The sequence below is a fragment of the Geotrypetes seraphini genome, chromosome 18 (genome assembly GCF_902459505.1).
Source record: "Geotrypetes seraphini chromosome 18, aGeoSer1.1, whole genome shotgun sequence".
NCBI classification, from domain to species: domain Eukaryota; kingdom Metazoa; phylum Chordata; class Amphibia; order Gymnophiona; family Dermophiidae; genus Geotrypetes; species Geotrypetes seraphini.
In genome coordinates this window covers 10,137,333-10,160,263 of record NC_047101.1, presented here as the reverse complement: position 1 = coordinate 10,160,263, position 22,931 = coordinate 10,137,333, and the positions used below count along the sequence as shown (strand labels likewise).

General features: G+C 43.0%; 1 protein-coding gene across 1 annotated transcript; it reads left to right on the top strand.

Annotated features, from left to right (window-relative positions):
- The first annotated feature begins 3,587 nt into the window (after positions 1 to 3,587).
- On the top strand, positions 3,588 to 17,794 carry C18H5orf15 (chromosome 18 C5orf15 homolog). Its single transcript, XM_033926858.1, has 3 exons — positions 3,588 to 3,740; positions 13,713 to 14,647; positions 16,852 to 17,794. The coding sequence occupies exons 1-3, from the start codon at positions 3,650 to 3,652 to the stop codon at positions 16,981 to 16,983; spliced, it is 1,158 nt and encodes a 385-aa protein (XP_033782749.1). The 5' UTR covers positions 3,588 to 3,649; the 3' UTR covers positions 16,984 to 17,794.
- The last annotated feature ends 5,137 nt before the right edge of the window (positions 17,795 to 22,931 follow it).

The window sequence follows — 22,931 nt, the reverse complement described above, 5'->3', positions numbered from 1 at the left end:
CTTGCTTTGTTTCTCTCTGTCTGAGCCCTGGAAAAAAAAACAAAAAAAAAAAAACAACCCAAAAAAACATTCCATGCAAATCCATTTGAGTTTGTGGATGCAGCTTCCCTCCCCCTTCCCCAGTCAGGCTCCTAGAAAGCACCTATGTAGTGCTTAGTTTAATGAAGACACCTATTTTCCTGTATAGAAAAGGAGCATAACCAGATACATAAGCATATAGATAGGCAGGAGCATTTAAACCAGCCTTAGAGCTTAAGTAAGTGTTTACACCTAAATGCCAGAGCTTATTTGTGGGGGAAGGACATAGAACACAGTTTTACCTCTTCTTTTCATACTCCAGTACAGCTAGGGCATTCTGCTGTATCCCCCTCCCTTCCAAGCAGCCCGCAGGAGAGAGGAGGGTAGGTGGTGAGCCTGAAGAGGAGCAGAGAATAGTGATGATCCCCTAATCCAGCAACTCTGCTCCTGTTGTTCCTGTCCCAGCACCATAGTTCCACTTCTTTTTTATCTACAAATTAAGCCCTGTGTATGCCTACCTATAAAAATATGCATAAAGTTAAATTTAATAATAATAATAATAACAGCTTATATACCGCAATACCGTGAAGTTCTATGCGGTTTACAGAAGATTAAGCAAAGGTACAAATTGATTGACTTTAAGAGGGGTGGAAGAAAGAGAATTAATAGGACAGGAAATCCATTGTTGAGGAGAGAGTGATCAATAGGACAAGTTAATCGCTGTAGAGGGGAGAGAGATGAGAGGAATCAGTTGTCTAGATGCTTTAGGAACAGGTGTGTTTTTAGACGCTTCCTAAATTCCTCATAAGTAGTGGGCGAAAGCAATTGCTCTAGGTCTTTACAATTTACAGAATAGTGCTTGCATAATTTCACATTTATGCACAAATGTGATATGTATGCCATTCTAAACTAGGGGGTCTTCAAATCTAGTCCTTGAGGTCCCACAGTGCAACCTGGTTTTCAGGATTTTCACAGAAAACCTTTATAGATCTCATGCATATTCATTGTGAAAATCCTGAAAATCAGGCTGTGTTGAGGAACTCGAGGACTGGATTTGAGGACTCTTCTAAACATTTGCTTACCTACTCAGCACATTAATGGTAAAGCCTTCTTGTGGAGGGTCAAAACCCAATATTTAACACTTTATTGGGATTTATTAACCGCTTTTTCATGAAGAGAGTCATCCAAAATGGTTTACGATACATTGAAGGAAAAGGATACAGTAGAATGCCCCAGATGTACTTGAATTTGAAATGAGCAGTAGAACTGCGTTCTATGTCTTTCCCCCTAATCCAGCACCTCTGCTCATGTTGTTCCTGTCCCATCACCACTTCCTTTTTATCTACAGGGTGTCATGGATACAGTTAGAAGAAAGAAGCACAGTTAAACCTTGGTTTGCGAGCATAATTCGTTCCAGAAGCATGCTTGTAATCCAAAGCACTTGTATATCAAAGTGAATTTCCCCATAGGAAATAATGGAATCTCAGACGATTCGTTCCACAACCCAGAAACTTTAATACAAAATACTATACGCACTTGTATTGCAAGACCTCGCTCGTTTAGAACAGTCACTACACTCCTGCAGCATCAGAGAGCGAAGAACCATCGGCTCAGTTGTGAAGTGTGTATACTGTATGTACTTGTATTGCAAGATATAATAAAATGTTTTGCTTGTCTTGCAAAACACTTGCAAACCAAGTAACTTGCAATCCAAGGTTTTACTGTATATAATACCCTATAAAATTTTTTTAAAAAATAAGGTAGTAGAAAACCTTTTTCTGAGAAATCATTTTTGTACAATATTTTGGGGGGTCAGCTGCTGTGGACAGATTGTTTGCAGTGTCATAAATATTTTTAGTTTATCTGTTATAACTATTATTGAAATGGGGTTTTTTTTGCAAGTTGTTTGCATTTGCTGACAACTGTCATCTTTTGTGCATTCTGTTTTTGGGTTGTGAGCAAGGGCTTCTAGGTCCTGAAAGCTGGTCAAGAAATTAGTTTAATTAGTGCAGTTAGAAAAAAAAACTACCACTGTCTCATATTTATTTATCTGTAGAATGATCACAGCAATTGCTGATATTTAAAAGTAAAGCTAATTATTGTAGACTGCTCAGATATGTTTCTTGATGTGTGACAGCAGAAGCTTGATAAATGAGAAACTCATAAAGGGAATGTATAATAACCTCTTACCTTCCAATCAATGCTCAAGGTGGATTTTTCAGGGGGTGCACAGTTAGAAGAAAGGAGGTTAAGTAGAGGTTCTTAACCTTTTATTGTTCTACATCTCTTTGATCAATGCAACCACATGTCAGCCACTAACAATTTGATGGAGAAGCTGGGGGAGGGGAGTACTTATGAACCTGAGGCCCTCCCACCCTTTGGGCTTGGACTTTCCAAACTGCACTATCCAGAATGGCTGGTGTGGGTTACTTAAGCCCTGCTAGCTGAAGCGCTCTGCGTGCTGAGTGAGCCTTCCCCCCGTGAGGAAGTTGGCAGTGTGCTTTCCAGCTGCTTAGGCCAGCATTCCTGTGCATGGGTGAGGAGTGCTGGCACTGGTGGCTGGAAAACCAGAAAAACTCGGTGGAGTGACGATGTTCCCAAATGGACTTTATTTGAAAGTATCAAAGTTCCAAAGGTACACTAAAATCATCCACATAAAATAATTCCATCCACATAAAAGTAAATCATCCACATAAGAGCCTTAAAGGACCTAGTCCGCTAGGGATATAGGACCCAACACGGTCCGCGTTTCGACAAAAAGTCTTCTTCAGGGGTCCCTGGGGCGTCCTATAAAGGTGAGTACGTGGGAAAGCAGTGTCTCACTTCCGGCTCACCACACAATTGTTTCCCACGTACTAACCTTTATAGGACCCCCAGGGACCCCTGAAGACGACTTTTTGTCGAAACGCGGACCGTGTTGGATCCTGTATCCCTAGCGGACTAGGTCCTTTAAGACTCTTATGTGGATGATTTACTTTTATGTGGATGGAATTATTTTATGTGGATGATTTTAGTGTACCTTTGGAACTTTGATACTTTCAAATAAAGTCCATTTGGGAACATCGTCACTCCACCGAGTTTTTCTGGTTTTCTCTGGATTTTCTTCTTTGTGGATATTTTGGGGTCAATTCCTTTGTTTTTTACTGGTGGCTAGAAAGAATTCTGCCAACTTGGGCTAAGAAGCAATTTAGTTGGTGGGGCTTGGGTATAAGAATAGGTGCTTCCCCCATGGACTTCTGCCTATGCCCCTACGGTGCTACCCACTTATTCTTTGCTCTAGCTACAAAGTCAATAAATTGCCTCATTTTCAGAACTTTTTTTTACACCCCGTTTGCTTTTTTTTTTTTTTTTTGGGTGGGGGGAAGAGTGTTAGCTGCAGGCAGCACTGGTTAAAAAAAAAAAAAAAATCCCTGGGTTAAGCAATAACGTATTTTTCTCACAACCGGATCTGCATGCGTGCTCTGCCCTGGGAGGAAAGCCCCGCCCCCTCTCCCTATGCGACGAAGGACCGCCCCGCGTGAGGGCTCGTCCAATCGGAAATGCGCTCTCTCCCCCCCGCCCCCTTCCTTCAGGGTCACGCGGGCCGCCTCTGACGTCGAAGACAGCAGCTTCCACGTCCCGTCGCGCAAAGATGGCGGCGCGCAAGTGGCTCTGCGGTGGCGCCTCTGCCTCAGCCCTCCTGCTCCTCAGCCTCCTCCTCACCGCCGCCGCCGGGGATAGCGGTAAGTGGAGGCCAGGTTCAGGGCCCCACCCCTCTCTTCAGTTCGGGGGGGGGGGGGGGTCTGCAGACTCCGCTCCCGGGTCCGTTAGCGGCGCGCGTGCGGTAAGATTGGGGGAGGGGCAGGGGCTGTAAAGCTAAAACGATGCATTTGCGGCCCCAGCTCAAACCGCCACTTGCAAAAGCCTGGAAGGTGAAGGACTAAATAACGTGCCCGGGGGGGGTCCGACAGTGCTTGGACCCCCGATTTGAGCCCGACCCGTTCGTTGCATGGCAGCAAAAAAAATGAATAACAATGAATGTGAGACTCCCACCCTAAGGCTGTGGGTTCGAATCCCAGCCTGCTCCTCGGTGACCCCTGGCCAAGCCACTTAATCCCCATTGCCCCAGTGGAAACCCCCCTCCCCCCCAAAAAAAAAAAAATCCCCTGAACCCGATAGGAACACTGTGCTTAAAGCTGAGAAACCGTCGAATGGAATTACTGAAGTTACTGCCCTCTTCCTTCTGGCACAAAGTAGGGCACCAGCCTTTTCCCCAGCAGCATACCTGAACAATCATACACTTCTCCCTCCCTTTTCGCTGTGAAAGGGGATTAACAGAACCTCAAATACAGAAAAACCACGAATAACCTTTTCATATGTTATTCTTTGTTTTCTGTTAAAAACCATCGTAAATATGGTGAAACCGCGAATAACATGGTGGGAGACCTGGCCTGTTCCTGAAGGAGAGGCAAAGTACGGTGAAGAAAGTGCTGGGAATCAGCGATTTTCTCTGTAAACGCTTGGAATCGGCGATTTCTCTATGCAAGCTGATGTAATTGGGGGAGGGGAGGGGAGGGGGGGGGAAGGAGCCAGCAAGCAAGCAAGCTAAAAACCGTGAATAATCGAAACCGTGAATACGGAGGGAGAAGTGTATTGCCTGTTTTGCCCTATAACGGAGACACCTTTTTACTGGACAGGCATTCTTATGTTAGCTGACGGAAGTTGAGCTCAAGCCATTACAGTACATCTCCACACCTGACCTGGCCCAACTCCTCTACGCATATGTCCTCTCCAGAATGGATTACTGCAACTCCCTATTTAATGGACTAACCCCAAAAAAATCTCAAGCGTCTCCAACGGGTCCAAAATGCAACTATCCGCCTCCTACACAGCCTCAACTATCATGATCCCATCTCCCCAGCATTCCTCGCTGAACACTGGCTCCCAATTAGCCAGCGCTGTGCATTCTAGGCCCTGGCAATAACGCATAAAAGAATTTATGCCACCACCCCCTACTACATAAAATCCAAGCTACCCTTCTACATCCCCACCCGCACCCTCCGCTCAGAATCGGAGACATGCCTATGCATTCCCCCCGGAAGGTCCCTCCTCTCAGAAACTGCCCGCAAACGCTCCTACAGCTACTTCATTCCCCATCTCTGGAACCAACTCCCCCCTCAACTCAGACTACAGAACTCTTTAATGACATTCCGGAAAATGGTAAAGACTCTCCTTATCAAATAAAGGTCACCCTCAGTCTACACCCCTCCCCTTAAGCCCCACCTCTACTCTTCCTTCTCCTTTCTAATCTTTCACCTAATTCCTATAAAGTCCTCTCTCAGCCTGCACTCAAATAATGCCTTTTCTCAAAATCGCCATTACAGTACTTTCAAGTAATCTAAGCACACATGCACGTCTGACAACTGTTTGCCGATAGTTAATGCCTATTGGATCAAATTCCGTGAATCCTTTTAGTAAACCCATATCACATCAGCTGTTAGATACAGTGTCATTTTCTATGAGCAAGTTAACATTTTCAATTATACTTTTAAAATGAACACAGTTTGTTTCTTGATTGAAAGATCTGAAAGAAAATGAGCGTTAACTATGCCAAAATAAACATATTTACTCAGATTTTCTTGGACTAAAATAATATCCATGTACTAGTAAAGTTAAACAATGACTTTGTACTTCCTCTAAAAGTAAGTATATGCAAACCTCTGGATGGAGTCCAAGAACTTAGTTCTGTAGAAACTATGCAGAATACTTAGGAAGCTCCAGATCGAATCCACATTTTTTCTCCATCGTCTCTGCCCACTCCCCTCATTTTAACTCACTGGAGGTCAAAAGCGTCATGTTAACACCATGTGGATAAATATTAATTTTATTTATTTATATTTTTATCCCGTCCTTCCAGTAGCTCAGAACGGTCTACAAGTAAACATTCACAATGGAGTGTAATTGGACATACAAGATTATACAGTAGATTTAAATGTTTGGACATACACGACTGTGCAGCAGTTTAAATACAGGGACTATATAGCAAATTAAGAGCAGTAGTTTAAATATAAGAAGTTTAGTTTAAATACAAGATGCTTCTGTGTGAAGACTTAAAGTTTGTCACAAAGTTTGGGATCAGTATCCTCAGTTTTACTCAGGAGGGCACAGTTTTTGAGGATTCCACAGATAAAGATCTGAGGGATTGATACGATCACTGTGGACAGTTAGTGAAGAAAATACATATATCCATGCGTCGGAAGATTATCAAATTAGAGCTGGAGTCTAAGAAGACCGTTTACTAAACACTTTGGAAACTAAGCTATTCTGGATTATATTCTTGCATATTTATGTACTATACTTACATTATTGTAAACCAGTGGTCTCAAACTCACGGTCCGGGGGCCACATGCGGCCCGCCACGTACAAAAGTAAAATAAAACTGTTTCTTGATCATGTCTCTGTAGCTATAAATTACAATATTATTATTAAGACTTAGCCAAAAGGAAATATTTATAAACTATAAAGAGTTTTACCTCATGCAAAATTGTCATTTCTTTAATAAGAGAACTATTTTTTCTGAGGCTCTCCAAGTACCTACAAATCCAAAATGTGGCCCTGCAAAGGGTTTGAGTTTGAGACCACTGTTGTAAACCGAGTCAAGCACCTTTTGGTTGACGACCCGGTCTATAAAATTAAGTTTTAGTTTAAGATAAGTGGTGCCAGTGCTTTAATAATAATTTCATTTTTTGATTGAACCAATTAGGGTTAAAAAAAAAAAAGTAGAGCACTTTTAGTGCATAGTATTTGCACATTGACTTCACCTGTAGGTGGTTGGAGGATTTGGACAGATGATTAGAGCCTGTTTGTCAGGATAGGGATCTGGAATGGCTTGAGTCATAAGAGATTCTAAGATCTGATCCTTATGTCACTATGATGTCCTTCTCCGCCTTTATTAGTAGTACTATTATATTTAAGTGGGCAATATTTTGCAGTTATATTTAATTTAATGTTACTTGGTTGATTATTACCCCGCTTTTTTCTTGTTTGTTACGTTATTGTGGATAACTTTGAGACCTTTTTTCTTTAATTCTAGTTAGATATCCTTTTGGTCTTTTTTGCTAAGAAGGTCTTAATTCAGGTAACATCTGCTCAACACTTTACCTTAGGAATATGATGCTTTTCCTTTTGCTATACTATATGGTGCCAGGTCCATGTGAACATTATAAGATATTTCATAAAATTGTCTGTAATCATACTGTTGATGTCTGTTCTGCTGAGAAAGTTTTCATACATTCTTGAACACTTCGAATTCTAAATCTGTACCATCATTTTCTATAAAGGTTGCATTCTGGAAGACTAATGGCAACTGTTTATATAAGCTCAGAGACCTTAAGCGCTAGTTTGCTTCTGTGTATTGCTTGTGTTAAATACATTTTTGATTTCTAGTCCAAAAGTTATTCATCATGAAATAAGGATTGCTTTTTAATTATGTAGCATGAGGCTGTATACGAATGCATTGTTTAATGCAACCAATATGTAAATCTGTGTCTTAATGAGTTTTGTGCCTTACCGTGATGAATAACGGTGCATTTTAGCCCATGTTACAGATGCTGGTTACAGAATCAAGATGAGAGTAGACGTGGCTGTTACACTTAAGGCTTTAGGCTTATCAGGGATGGGCCGGAAAGGGGCGGGCCCGTCTTATTTCGACAAGGCGAGCCTGCCGGCTGGTAGCAAGACTGACCAACGATTAAAGGTTAGTGGGGGGAGGAGGTTGGGGGGGTCCAGAGGGGGGCATCCTCTGGCAGGATGGGTTGGGCACCTTCCTACCGGCGATTGTCAGGGGGGGGGACAGGCGGCCACGACTACTATACTTATCACGGTAGGGAGATCCCTTGCCGCGATAAGTGTAGCGGCCGCGTCTACTTACAATGAATGCCAGCATTTTGCTGGCCTACACTGTAATTGTCTCTTGCTCTATTAGGGAGACGCGTAGGACCATACAAAACACTGCCCTTAGACTGATCTACTCCCTGAGAAAATATGATCACATTACAACTGCCTTCTTAGACTCTCACTGGCTACCCATACAAGCACGAATTCAATTCAAATTCTACTGCCTATTATTCAAAGCGTTAAATGGCTCTTCCCCCTCCTACCTAAACAACCGCTTAAACCAGATCTTCACCTCAAGACACAGAAGAACCCCGAACCCTTTTGCCTTCCCCCCACTCAAAGGCACACAGCGCAAGAAAATGTTTGACAACCTTCTGGCAACACAAGAAGCAAAACTCAACCATTCCATCTCCAACCTGCTGACGACAAACATTCCAAAAAGAAATCAAAACCCTGCTTTTCAAAAAATTCATCCAAATATCTTAACCCCTCTTCACCTACCTCCAAATAATTCTCCCCTATAAAATCCTCCCCAAATCACCTACCAAGTAAACAGATCCCTGAAATGTATTGTAATCTTACCTACTCTAAATGTAATCTATTTGTTTATATCACACAGTTCTGCACTGTCAATTTGCTATCCAACTTGTAAATCCCCTCGGAATCTTTCCAGCTATATCTCCTCTGTTGTAAAAAAAATAAAATTGTATCTTCACTGGAAAATGTCCAGTCAAATCTTTTGTAATCCGCCTTGAACTGCAAGGTATAGGCGGAATAGAAATCCGTAATGTAACCTTGGTTCACCTAAGGCTACTGCCTAGGTTTAGGCGAGCTTAAGCGGTCTTGCAGGCCTCCCTAGGTTCCCGGAGGCACCTTCAATATAGGTGGCCTACCTGGGGAGCATTAAAAAAACAAAACAAAAACGTGTGTCCCGATTGGCTGATTAGACAGCTGTAGGACACCTACAGCTGCCTAAAATCTGGACGCACTTTGCAGAATCTGGGCCTTTGTGCACAGTTTCTGTCTATGCTGAAAATTGGACTGGATTGCTATTCTGTATATGAAAACTGTAGCTGTGCACAGGGTGTTGAATACATACATGTTATGTACTGGAATGCTTTTCTTCACATCAACCTCGATATTCTGCACAGGAATATTGTATGTCAGCAGCCCAGTGCTTTAGTTATAGCACATTTCCCCTAAAAATCTTTATCCACCGTCTCTTGGTCCAGAAAAAGCTCAGGTCCTTCATGCTGGTATGAAATCCTTGCTGACGCTGAAAGCAGAACAAAGGCCTAATCTTTTAACATCTCCTTACCTGGTGGTTGTTTTTTTTGTGGGGAGGATAAACTGTGCTCAGCCTTTGGGTCTTTGATCTTTTCTGCATCTGGGTTTCATAGCTAGTACCTTTATTACCATGGTAATTGAAATAAGCTGTCTGCAGTGTTAATGTGCATTCTTGTGCACAATCATGAACATAGTGTCCATTAAAGGCCATTTGAAACCATACTGACACCCTCTTCCTGAACAGCACTAATTCCTGCTCCCTCTGGATCCACCTTAAATTCTGATAGTCTAGTAGCCAAACCAGGGCAGGAATGATCTCTTGTTGCTCCATCCTTTGTCATCTCTGCCATCAAAATGGCTGCTGAGACTTCAGCAGCAGGTCTCTGCAGTCATTTTGATGGTGGAGATAAGGGGGAGGTGTAATTAGGGATGGCTACTGCCCAGTAGGCCCAGTGATAGCGTAGCAGTAGTGGGAAAGGTAGCACTTTTGATCATTGGGGGTGGGGTGTTGGAGTTTGTTTCATCTGAAAAAGCACTGGCATTGTCGTACCCAAAACTGAAACATGGCTGAATCAGAATGTTTGACTGGTTTCTTTGCCAAAACCAATATAGAACAGGATATTAACTAAGACAGTCAACATTAAAGGTGCTTCCCTTCATGTGATACATTCCAGACAGATTCTTAAAGTAAACTATTCATACACATATCAACTGCAGGGATGGTGAGAAATTCTGTTAAACTGTGTCGTTCTCTGGGTATTTGGTTCATCTGATTTGGTAGTTTTGTTTTCCTTGTTTTTAATGAAACCTTGACTGGACTTTGTCATTAAGAGACAATTTGAGGGCCGCGACATCAGTGGTGTCATTTGGTGCCCGAGTATGCCATTCAAAGCTCAGCTTGGTGGGAGACCCGAACGACAGCGGTGACTCCCCCCCCCCCCCCAGTTCCTTCTGGCTGTGGTTGATTATGTAGATGATGCGCTGTATGACCTTTTTAGGGTCTTGAGTAAGGTCTCTGCTTATGCCATCTCTGCCTGCAAAATGCTCTGGATCAGGCAATGGGTTCCAGGCAATGAGATCCAGTCTCTAAGACAACATTCAGTAAGCTCCCCCTTTATAGTGCAATTGTTCTTTAGCAAGGGTTTTGACAATCTGTTGGCCAGTTTGGTGGATCTTAAGCCCAAGTCCTTACTGGACAGCAAACTGCGGGCCCAACGAGGCTCCAGTTAGGGAAATTTTCTTGGTTCAAGGTGTTTTCAGCAGTACTCGGGAGCATTGGCTTCCCAGAGGACATTTCAAATCCAGAAACACAGATTCAGGGGCTCCAGGCACCACCAAGTATCTTGGTCCTGCTCCACTGCAGCCCCTCCAAAGCAGCAATCACATCAGGCCTGTAGAGGCTGGCAGAGTTTTTGCATGCATGATTGTGGATCTCTTCAGACCACTGGGTGCTGGAAGTCATTCGGTAGGGGTACAAGCTAGAATTCCTTCAACCCCCTTCTGAATCTCTTTATAAATTCTCCTGTGGGGAAGCTGGACAAAGTAGCCAGAGTTCTAGCGACAGTACAGAGGCTCAGAGCTCTAGGAGCCATAGAGGCCATACTGGAAGGTGAATGGGGCTTGGGCAGATACTCAATATACTTTATTGTGCCCAAAAGAGACTCGGACAACTGGAGACCAATTCTGGATCTGAAGTCTGTCAATGCAGCCCTCAAGATCCCCCGCTTCTGCAGGGAAATGGTCTGATCAATCATTGCATCAGAGGTGCCGGGGGAAATTCCTTGCCTCTCTAGATTTGACGGAGAATTATCTGCATATTGCCATCTTCCGAGCTCTCAAAGTTCTTGAGGATCCATGTATTAAAATGTCATCTCCAGTTCTCTGCTTTTTGTTTGGACTAGCTACAGCACCATGCATCTTCACCAAGATAAAGGTGACCCTGGGCAAGTCACTTAATCCTCCATAGCCCCAGGTACGTTAGATAGATTGTGAGCCCACTGGGACAGAGAGGGAAAATGCTTGAGTACCTGATTGTAAAAACCGCTTAGATAACCTTGATAGGCGGTATATAAAATCCTAATAAACTTGAAACTTGAACTTGAAACTTGTCATGGCAGCGGTGCACCTTCGCAAGGCAGGGATACAGATGCACCCTTAACCTGAGAGAAAAAAGAAATGGTAGTCTTTGTCAACCTACAGGGAGGCACCAGGAGTGCACTGCTGAGATTGGATGCTCAAATGCTGTTCCAGTGGGCTGAGGCCCATCTATTGGCTCTCTCGGCGGCATGTGTAGCAGGAGTGGACAGTTTGTAAGCGGATTTCCTGAGATGTCATATACTGGATCCTGGGGAGTGGTCTCTGTCTCAGGAGGTCTTCGGCAGCATTCTACAGCACTGGGGGGCGACTGACAGACATTTGATCTCATGGCATCAGCCAGCAACAAGAAGTTCACTTGGTTCTTCAGTTGAAGATATGAGCCAGGAAGTGACAGCTTGGATGCTCTGGTCCAACCTTGGCCTCAAGCAGAGCTTCTGTATGTGTTTCCCCCCCGTGGCTGATGATAGGAAGAATCTTTCAAAGGATACAATCCCACAAGGGACAAGTAATTCTTTGAGATAGCCAGAGTATGCAGACCTTGTGCATCTGCAGAGGAGCAAGGGGCTCAGGCTTCCCTGTCATCTGGGACTCCTCTTTACCCTGGAGGATCCAGACTTGGCTCTTGAGTGTGAAGCCTTAGTGTGCAAAGGCTATTTGGACTTGATGATCATCCTGTTCAGATCTAAGAAGCAGTTCACTTTGGCAGCCTATATGAAGGCTTAGAAGTGTTTTGAGAGCTGATGCAGTCAGACACACAGATCTGACCAATTTCCATGATCTTAGCCTTTCTTCATGAAGGGCTCAATAAAGGCTTTGCAGTGGGTTCACCCAGTTACAGATTTCAGGTCTTTCCTGCTTTAGAGTGTAAACCAAACAATGAACCTTAGCTTTTTATCCAGATGTGTCCAGGTTTTTTAAGGGAGCATTGTGTCTTCGCCCTCCTGTGTGCCAGCCTTTTCTGTCATGGAATCTTAATCTTGACCTATGATGGGCGCTAACTTCCTCATTGATTTAAACAGTCAAGACTGTGTTTTTAGTGGACTTTGGCCAGAAGGGTATCAGCATTGCAGGGAACACCTGTCCTGTAGGAACCCCCTCCTCAAGATTTCATAGACTGGTGCCTCGCTTTGAACAGCACCATCCATCTTACCAAAGGTAGTTTCTAGTTTTCACGTAAACCAGGAAGTGTGTCTCCTGGCCTTTTTTTTTTTGCTCTGTGTGGCAAAGAAGGAAGACAAGATCCTGAAATGCCTCGACATCCGAAGAGAAGGAGTTTGCTGTTTAGAGATGATGAACTAGTTTCATCTGTCAGATCATCTCTTCATTCTCCTGAGTGCAGCACAACAGGGACGGTTGGCATTAAAGGTGACCATTTCAAGATGGATTTGTCTGGCAATTTCTTCGGCATATATCGGGAGAGGGAAACAGTCTCCTGTGGGAGTAAAGGCACATTCCACTAGAGGGGTGGTTATCGTCCTGGGTGGAGACTGGATCTGAAGAAATTTATAGGGTAGCCATGTGGGCTCACCTTCACACTTTTACCAAGTTTTACAAGGTAGATGTAGCAACCAGAAGGGATGCAGAGTTTGGTTCTGCAATGCTGGAAGCAGGCTCACTTGTTCCTCCCTGGGCACTGGGGACTGCTTTGGTATAGCCCATTGGTCAAGAGTGATATTCCTCTAGAATGGAAGATGATATTGCTCTAGAATGGAAGATTAGATTCTTATCTTTGCTAATTTTCTTTCTTGTAAACAGGAATATTAATCTTGACGCGCACCCTGTCAGTTCGTTAGCCTGCTTTGTCTGACGTGTGAAAGGTCAGACATCTTGTTTACTTACATTGTCCCTTACGGTAGGGGAGAAAAATAATTTTTATTACAGTAGTGTAAAAAATTACAAATTGAGTATCTTTCGAATTGTTGATTGCACTTGCACACAAGTTTAATTTCATTTTGTTATGCATTGCAAAATGGTTTAATTAATGCTTTTTTTGTTGAGCAGTACAGACTTGTGTTGTCTCAGGGAGAATCCCTGTGTCCCCTCCTTCTTGTACACTGCTTTGATACAGACTGAGGAAATCCAGCACAGCCCAGAGAGAGAGGAAGAGGAGCAGAATATGTAAATTAGGCTTTGTATAGATTTTGCAGTAAAGGAGGGTAAATACCCATTGGTCAAGACTTGATATTTCTGTTTACAGGAAAGAAGATTAGCAAAGGTAAAAACCTAATCTTCCATTTTTTTCAACCTTGTCGGTATTTTATATTATGAATTGTATCACCATATGAACATCATGTCATTATCAAGGCAGTTTTCATCAGATAAAGATGGAACTTGAGATAGAATGGTACCAAGTGGGAAAAATGATGGGCAGTTTTATGGGGTGTTGACTTTCTTGGACTTTTGTTTGTCAGTACAATTTTCTATTTCTCTTGTAGGCAATGCAACACTGTCTAAAGCAAAATCAAATGACACTTCAGAAACTGGTAATGCAAGTACAAGTACTCCAGTAGAGAAAGCTAGCAAAAGCAACGGTAATGCAAGTACTCCAGTAGAGATAACTAGCAAAAGCAACGGTAATGCAAGTACTCCAGTAGAGACAGCTAGCAAAAGCAACGGTAATGCAAGTACTCCAGTAGAGACAGCTAGCAAAAGCAACGGTAATGCAAGTACTCCAGTAGAGACAGCTAGCAAAAGCAACGGTAATGCAAGTACTCCAGTAGAGACAGCTAGCAAAAGCAACGGTAATGCAAGTACTCCAGTAGAGACAGCTAGCAAAAGCAACGGTAATGCAAGTACTCCAGTAGAGACAGCTAGCAAAAGCAACGGTAATGCAAGTACTCCAGTAGAGACAGCTAATAAAAGCAACGCCGTGATTACTAGTCTAACTACTAAAACAACTCTCTCAAGTCTGGCTAATATAATTTCCTTCATTAGACCAAGTCCTGCTTCCAGACCAACTAATATCACCATCACTGCTCAGACAACAACACTTGTCCAAACATCAGAAACCACTGCAGATACTGCTGGAGATTCTACAATTGAAGAGGAAGGCCTTCTACCAGACCAATGGAATAATTTACCGGCCATAGAGGGAATAGTAGAGGTTGTCAATGAGGACGATGATGATGTGGATTATGATGCTATAGATAACACCAGGGATCAGAAGAATGTGCTTGTCCCGCCAAATATGATAGATAATGATGATGATGATGTGGAAAACCTAAACAGTTTTAACATGAAAGGTTTTAAAGTCAAAATAAAGGAGCAACTAACCTCTAGCTTGGATGAAGATGGTCATTTCTTTTTTCATCTTGTTGTTATAGCATTCCTGGTAGCAGTTGTTTACATTACATACCACAACAAAAGAAAGGTAGGTTTAAGTTGATTTTTTATTTAAAGCGTTAAGTATTAACTTTTATAGTCTCTCTCTCACACAAATATGCTATCTCAGATCAAGTGATGTACAGTACTCCCCCGATATTCGTGGGGAACGCTGTTCCAGGAACCCCCGCAAATGTTGAAAAACCGTGAATCCAGTTTTTAGGCTGGAGACGCAGGAGAGGGCAGCCGGAGCGCCGGCGAGTGAAGGAAATCACTCGCTGTATGCTCCGACCGCCTCTTCCTGTACTAAAGTTGGGCCTTACCAATCAGGAGCTGCTTTGACACACAGCTCCTGATTGGTAAGGCCCGACTTCAGTACAGGAAGAGGTGGTTGGAGCATATTGCGAGTGATTTCCTTCACTCGCCGGCGCTCTGGCTGCCCTCTCCTGCCTCCCCTTCGTGGTTGGAATATACCGCTAATGACCGGGACCGCAAATTCGCGGGGGAGCACTGTATTCATATTAAGCTGCAAAGCTTACTACATTTGTAAAACAGATGACCATAGTGTAAAACTGTCCCACAAACTTTTGTCAAGCCAAGGCACACTAAACATAGTGGTTGCGGCTTGAGGCTTCCAAAAGTGCACAGATGTCGCCGTGATGATGTCAAGCACATGCATGATATTGTCTCGTCGACATCCACGCATGTGCGAAGGCTGAGCCGCCAGTTGGGGGTACCAGCAGGGAAAAGGGCTGGAAAGGAGGAGAGATGCTGGTGCCGGCTGATTGTCTACAGAATGTGCCTCTCGCTGCAAGAGTCACGTCCTATAGGTAGTCAGCCAGCGCGCCTTTTCCTCCCCAGTGTGCGCGAGACACTGGTGTAAAAGATAATTACCCAAGTTAGTTAATATATAAAGAGTAAATTACTATTGGTGTCTTAACCAAGAAATAATTATAGGTAATGGATTTTTCCCCTCGACAAATCTGTCTTGACAGATGAATGTGAAGGACTACGGGGGAAAAATGTTCATGATGATCAATCATGCAAATCTAGACAATTGTGCTGCTACAGTGTTTCCCCGAAAATAAGATATTGCCTTATATTAATTTTGGGCCCAAAAAAGGCACTAGGGCTTATTTTTGGAGTAGGTCTTATTTTTTTCATGTACAATGATCATCTCTCTCTTCCTTTCCTCCACCCCAATTCTTCCTATTTCCTTTCTTCCCTCCCCCCCCCTACATGTGCAGCATCTTTCCTCTCCTCTTACCCATCCCCTTGTGCAGTATTTTTCTATTCCTCCCTCCCATCCCTTGTGCAGCAGAACCCTTGCAGCTTCTATGCCTCCCTCCCATCCCTTGTGCAGCAGAACCCTTGCAGCTTCTATTTATCCCTCCCATCCGCACCCCGTCCCTGCTTACCCTTCCATCTCTCACCCGCCAACCCGAAATACCTTGTAACAAACAGCAATGTCGGCAGCAATCTAGACAGTTTGCTTTGCAGCCTTCTTTCGCTCGGGCATTCCTCTGCAGCATCACTGATGATGTCAATAGCAACGTGGCATACGGAAAGCCCGAGCAAGAGAAGGCCGTGAAGCAGCCTGTCTAGATTGCTGCCGATGTTGCCATTTGTTACAAGGTATTTCGGTCTCGCAGTTGGCGGGGGAGAGATGGAAAGGGGGGTTTGTGCACGGCGGGGGGGAAGCGCTGCTGCCGGGGACTAGGGCTTATTTTCGGGGTAGGTCTAATTTGTGGGGAAACATGGTAGTTTGGAGTTGGATGGTAACAAAATAAAAATCTATTACATAAGACAAGAGCTGAGGATGCAAAACTAATTAGAGGGCATGCACTTTTATTTCGGAGGAAGCATGGGGCAAGAAAATTTGGGGTTATATGGACACCAACATTTTAGAAGAAAAGCTTTTCTAAATCCAAGAGAAGGGGCGTGTTTAACAGGTCATAGTTTTTTGTTGGGGGGGGGGGTTGCTGATGACAACTTATCTGTTCTGTCATGCCCTCCAAATTTTTGGTGTTTTACTGAAGATTTGTGATTAGCCAGATACATTAGATTGTGTATCTTTTGTTGAAAATGTTAGTGGTGATGCGGAGGATATGGCGACAGCATATAACTTATTGATGATATGTACTTTTTCAATAGAGAACAAGAGACGTGCAATTCCTGACTTCATATTATAGCTAGTAGAAATTGTTTCACATTTTCTATCGCCCTAAAATGCCACATTTTTGCTCTTTCTAGATCTTCCTCTTGGTTCAAAGTAGAAGATGGCGAGATAGTTTTTGCTCTAAGACAGCTGGATATCATCGTTTGGATCAGAATGTAAATGAAGCCATGCCTTCACTGAAGATTACCAAGGATTATGTGTTTTAAAAGTACAACTGTGTCAAGTTAACCAGTGACTGGTCATTTCTTTTGCCTTATTTTTACAGAGTAAATGTAGAGGGGATGGTGTGTTCTAGTTTAAGGAACAAATTACTTATGGTAATCTTGTTTTTATTAATGATTTTGCTATAAAACCCTTTGTAAAGTGAGGGGGCATTTTATATTTCCCTTCCACATTATTTTAATTTGTTGAAACATAAATAGTATACTTCCCTATTATTTGGTTTAGGCTTTGCAAAGAGTTTCGAAACGGATGTCTTTGTGATTTCACAACAGTTCTCCACCATCTTAATTTGGTTTCCAGTACTGGCAACATACTGCTTGTGTTAATCATGTATTTGGATAATCAACCACATTGTTACCCACCTAGGAAGTAAATGCAATTTTTTTTGTACTACAAATTATGTACGAGGATCATTTCATAAATAATGCACACTTAAAAAAAAAAAATTTACATGGTTTCCCCCCCCCCCCAAGTATTTCTTTACAGTCCTTCAATATAGTCTCCCTGCTTTGCAATGACCAAGTCCCAACGTCCGGGAAGCTTCATTATTCCGTCCAAGACACCATTTTAGTTCAGTTGCCGAATAGCTCGGGTACCGGCGGAAAAAAGCTCTTCCAGAGATGCAAACCGATGTCCATGCAAAGGCTGTTTCAACATTGGAAAAAGGACGAAGTCTGGTGGACTCATGTCTGGACTGTAGGGAGCATGAGGTAACACCTCCCAGCCGTATTTGCATAGTTTTTCAATGACGTCATTCCCTATGTGCGGGCGAGTGTTGTCGTGAAGAATGAGAGGCCCAGCCAAGAGCAACTTGGGTTGGGTTTTCTGCACATTTTTTTGCAAAAAATCATAATATGCTGCTGTGACACTTCTTCCACATGGAACTTTGTCTGTGATGATGATGCCTTCATGATCATAAGCAAAAATCATCATTTGTTTGACTTTTGATTGAGCTCGTCAAAATCTTTTTGGCCTTGGGGAAGATGGAGCTCTCCACTCGTTGGACTGTAATTTCAGCTCTGGCTGGGAGGTGTTACCTCATGCTCCCTACAGTCCAGACATGAGTCTACCAGACTTCAACCTTTTTCCAAATTTGTGGGTTCCAAAGTTTGTGGGTTCAAACCCCATGCTGTTCCTTGTGTGGTGCAATGGTTAGAGCTACAGCCTCAGCTCCCTGAGGTTGTGAGTTCAAAGCCCATGCTGCTCCTTGTGACCCTGGGCAAGTCACTTAATCTTCCACTGCCTCAGGTAGATTAAATATATTGTGAGCCCACCAGGACAGACAAGGAAAATGTTTGAAGTACCTGCATGTAAACTGTAGCGCGATGAGATGTGCGCAGTGTTGTACATAATCCCTATTCAAGACAGACAAATGGGACAAATAAGGGATTAGGGAATTACTTATGATGGGAATGTTTAAAACAGACACGGGTACTTGCCTCTCCAAAAACCAGGATATTTTTGGGGTTTTTTCATTTTTAAGATATCAATTAGGGTTTTACGAATGCTTAGCATGCTCTTATGGAGTGAACTCATGCTTTCTGCTATAACAGAGTATTATGTTCCTATGGGCACAGCGACAGGTAGTATGTGTTGATACGTAGGACTATAATGGGCCTTGGAAGTGGATAGCATTAGTTAATTCTAGTGTGTGCTAAGTGTTGGTAAAGAGGCCTTTAATTTTTCAGAATCTCCAGGAGGAGACTTGACAGATCTTTTACCATTTAATAGATCTTATGATCTGGTTCTGATTGCCAGAATTGTAATAGGCATTTTTTTTTTTTTTTGAAATGTAATAAGAAATCATTGAGGGCTCCTTTTACTTAGCTGCGTTAGGGCATTAACACGCGGAATAGCGCGCGCTACAATGCTTCGCTTGCTAGACGCTAACGCTAATCTGCTGCGTGCGCTAAAAACGCTAGCGTACCTTAGCATAAGGAGCCCCCAAAGTTTTTTGTTAAAGATTCTTAGTAGCATTTAAATGAGTGTACCATTTTGCTTAATCTGGGCATTAATCTGATCTATCAATGAGAGTTTATATTCAGGAAGTTCCATTGGTATTTATGTATTGGGGCGGGATTTTTTTTGTCTTTTCTTTGTTTACACTGTTTTCTAGACATGCTTTTGGTTCTGTGATAAATATTCAGAATTATGGAAAAATGTAAATAATGTTAAATTTGAACACTAATGGATGACTTGGTACTGAAGTATTATAATTGTCTTTTGGGAAAACAAACAGAATTGTAATTTTAAGCTGTCTGGCATGGGAAACGCGGTGGGCAAGCTGTTTAATATTAATGGCTATGCGTTATTGCAGCAATTCATTTGATGTGGATAGAATCAAAAGTAGAAGAACAAATGATTCACCGAAACAGTTTGCTTCCAGTAATTTTGATCACATATGAAGTTTTCATTTAGTATTTTGAACAGAGATTTTTAAAATAAATTGCAGAAATCATTTAAGTTTCTGGTAGTCATTGTAGTAATTTGTAACTTTTTTTTTTTTTATTTTAAATAAAGAATTGTTGTAGCTCATGAAAGTTTACAGATTAACAGGTCTGAGAGACGGTACAGTCTCTGAAGCAGCTCTAGAAACTACCCTGTACTACACTGCCCTTCTAGGAGTGGCCTAGTGGTTACAGGTGCTGCCTTAGCATAGTATCCACCATCGGGGCGCATTTCACGGGTGACTTCCCATTCAGTGCGCGCATTTGTCAGGGCGCTATTGTCATGCACGGATTTCACGGGTCACCATTGACACATTTTATCAACTGTGTCCAAAGAAGATAGGCATTTTCCATTCTACCAAACAGTAATCTATAATAATAAAACGCTACATGCGCATGCGCACTCTCGCCGCGTGTTCCCTGATCTTTCGGGCTGTGGCGGCAAGAGTGCGCATGCGCTACAAAGGACTCCAGGATGCCCTCGGCTGTCGGTTTTAGGCCCGTATGGCGGTGCGGCTGCCAGGAGGAGTCGGTTTCTGTGTAAGGCAGATCGTCGTCGTTGCCCCCTTCCCCCCCCCCCCCCGGCGCACACAAACCCCCGTCCGACCCTCCCTTCACGCGGTGTGGTCGATACCCTTAGTCCCTTGCCGCCCCCCTTCCCGCGGTCCCAACAAACCTCTAGCCTCTAGCAGTGGCCGCAGCACTCTACACACGCTGCTTCGCGCCCTTCTACTGCCCTGATTTGCTCTGCCGCGTCCCTGATGACATCATCAGAGACGCGGATAGTGATCTTCTTCAGCAAGATCTTATGCAACAAAATCCCGCAAGCCAGCAAGTTTTGCCTTCACAACCCACCACCTATCCATTCACACCATACCAAGCCCAGCTTCCACAGGTGATAGCTACCCCACTGCAGCCTCTCCATGTCACTGTGCCTGTGCAGGCACAAACTCAATAGCTCCCCCACAGGAATCTACAAGAAAACCAGCAGACACAAATGCAGAGCTATGATAGTTACTTTGCTGCAGATTCTGCTTCAGCAAAAGACCTAAGTGATGGCTATGAAGGAAGTAATGTAGTTGAATCTGACGGGGAAAGATCTCCCCGAGTTGAGTTTGCTGATGATATAATAAAACGCTTGGATGAGAAGTTACGCACTTTACTGTACGGGATGCGGCAGAGGGAACTTTCCCAATGGGTGGGCCTTGAGGCGGCTGTTGGCGGAGGGAACCTCTGATCAGGGGCAGAGCAAGGTAAGTGTATCATAGGGATAAGAAGGAGGAGGGAGGCAGAGCAAGGTAAGTGTATCATAGGGATAAGAAGGAGGAGGGGGGAAGAAAAAGGAAGGAGGCCTACTGCTGGACAGGGGGAGCAGGAAAAGGTGCTGATGGACAGGGGGGTGTGAAGAAAAAGGAAAGGAGGCCTACTGCTGGACAGGGGGAGAAGTAAAGAGGTGCTGCTGGACAGGGGGGAGGTAAAACAAAGGGAGAAGGGCTGCTGCTGGATAAGGAGAGCAGTGATGGGGTGGTGGTGGACACAGGGGAGGTAAAAGGAAGGGAGAATGGACAGGGGAAGCAGGCAAGGGGTGGTGGTGGACAGCCAAGGAAAAAGAAAGACAGACAGAAATACAGAAAGCGGCTAAGGAGAAAGTGAAAGAAATAAAGCCTGACACACACACATATTCTAGCACCCGTTAATGTAACGGGCTATAAGACTAGTGAAAAATAAACTTGGTAACTAAAGTATATATATTCAGTAGTTGACTACAACTGATAAATGAATTTGCAGAATTCTAGTTTACCCCCCCCCAATCCATTTGCAAAGTCGTGCTAGCAGCCGCCATGCGACAAATGCCCCAAACCCAAAGTTATTTATTGCTTCTCCACGTCCATGTAATAGTGATACATCTTTGATCATAAATAAACATAGCAATCCTATTCATTCGGCCATTAAGATATTGGGTGTGATATTGGATCAGAGCCTGACAAAGAGGAATCAGGTTGACTCTTTGGTTTGGAAGGGATTTTTTACCCTTTGGAAGCTTCGATCCGTTAGGGCTTACTTTGATGTTTCATTGTTCAGACTCTTAGTGCAATCCCATATACTTACCCCCTCTTTTACGAAACCGCAATAGCAGTTTCTAGTGTGGGGAGCGTCACGGGCCATTCAGCGTGACTCCCTGCACTAGAAACTGCTGCTTCAGTTTCATAAAAGGAGGCCTTAGTCCACTTGATTACTGCAATATTGCTTATCTGGCAGGATCTCATAGAAATATACCAAGACTTCCCATAATTCAAAGCACCGCGGTTAGATTGATTTTTGGACTGAAAAAGTATGACCGTATAACATCTTTTTTCGGAAATTGCACTGGCTGCCGGTGGAGGCATTGGTGAAGTTTAAGTTTGATTGTTTTTATTAAGGGCTTTGTTTGGTCTTACCTCTAAATAGTTAACTGATCTTTTTTCTTTTGCCACTAATAAACACAGGAGAAGTTTGCATCTAAATTTTGTCTTTCCGCCTGTAAAAGGTTGTAAACTTAAAAAATCACCAGCATCTTTTGTCTTACCAGATGGCTTTATGGGGTAAGGATTTGGATCGAATATGTCCTCCAGTTCTTACTTGGAATTTAGGAGACATTTAAAAACATTTGTTAAATATTTGGGTAACTAATTTTTCCATTCAATTGTATATCTTACTTTTTGTAAACCGCATAGAACTTCAAGTTCAGCGGTATATAAGCTGATTATGTTAAATCCCTATGGGCTTCAGGGCAGTTATCGGGCTTTATAAAAGAGGGGGTTAGCTTCTTGACAGGTGGACAGGCTGGTACAGTTTGTTTTGATCAAGCCAGCCAGCTCAGTAGGGTTGGTGCTGTAAAATTCTGGGTTTCCTTCAGAAAGGCTTTTAGGAAGGAAGCCTGATGTTGGCAAAAAGAAAAAACAGAGAGGCAAAATTTTGGGGAGATAAGGTCTTAATGTTTCCCGATGTGGAAAAAGGAAAGCCTTTTTGACGTTAGTGCTACATTTTCTTAAAATTTCCCTGTAAATGTTTTTTACATAGTCAAGATAAAGACTATGTTTTTTGGGATCTACTTCAATTAGAATTATTTCTTAAAGGGAAAGAAACCTGACTTGTTTAATTACTATTTATAGTCGAGTAGCGCTATATGTATGTATATAGGATGTGAAAGGGGGAAATATATTTCCCCCTTCCACTCCTATTTTAGTTGTCTTCCTTTAAGTTGTGGGCTAGATGGATATTCACCTGAATTAGTTTATTTGATTTCGATAATGTATTAATGGCTTTGAAATCCATATCTTTAATCATGTTTATGTTGATGTAAAATGATGAAAAATTTCAATTAAAAAACAAAGAAAAAATCAGAACACTAAGGCCTTCTTTTACAAAGTTGCGTTAGGGCCTTAACGCACGGAATAGCGCACACTAAAATGCCACGCGCTAGCCGCTACCGCCTCTTCTTGAGC

Bases quoted from the DNA above. Each gene is read 5' to 3' on its own strand.
- C18H5orf15 (XM_033926858.1), top strand. From the start codon at position 3,650: ATGGCGGCGCGCAAGTGGCTCTGCGGTGGCGCCTCTGCCTCAGCCCTC. The intron at 3,741-13,712 runs GTAAGTGGAGGC...TTTCTCTTGTAG, and splicing joins CGCCGCCGCCGGGGATAGCG to GCAATGCAACACTGTCTAAA. The intron at 14,648-16,851 runs GTAGGTTTAAGT...TGCTCTTTCTAG, and splicing joins CATACCACAACAAAAGAAAG to ATCTTCCTCTTGGTTCAAAG.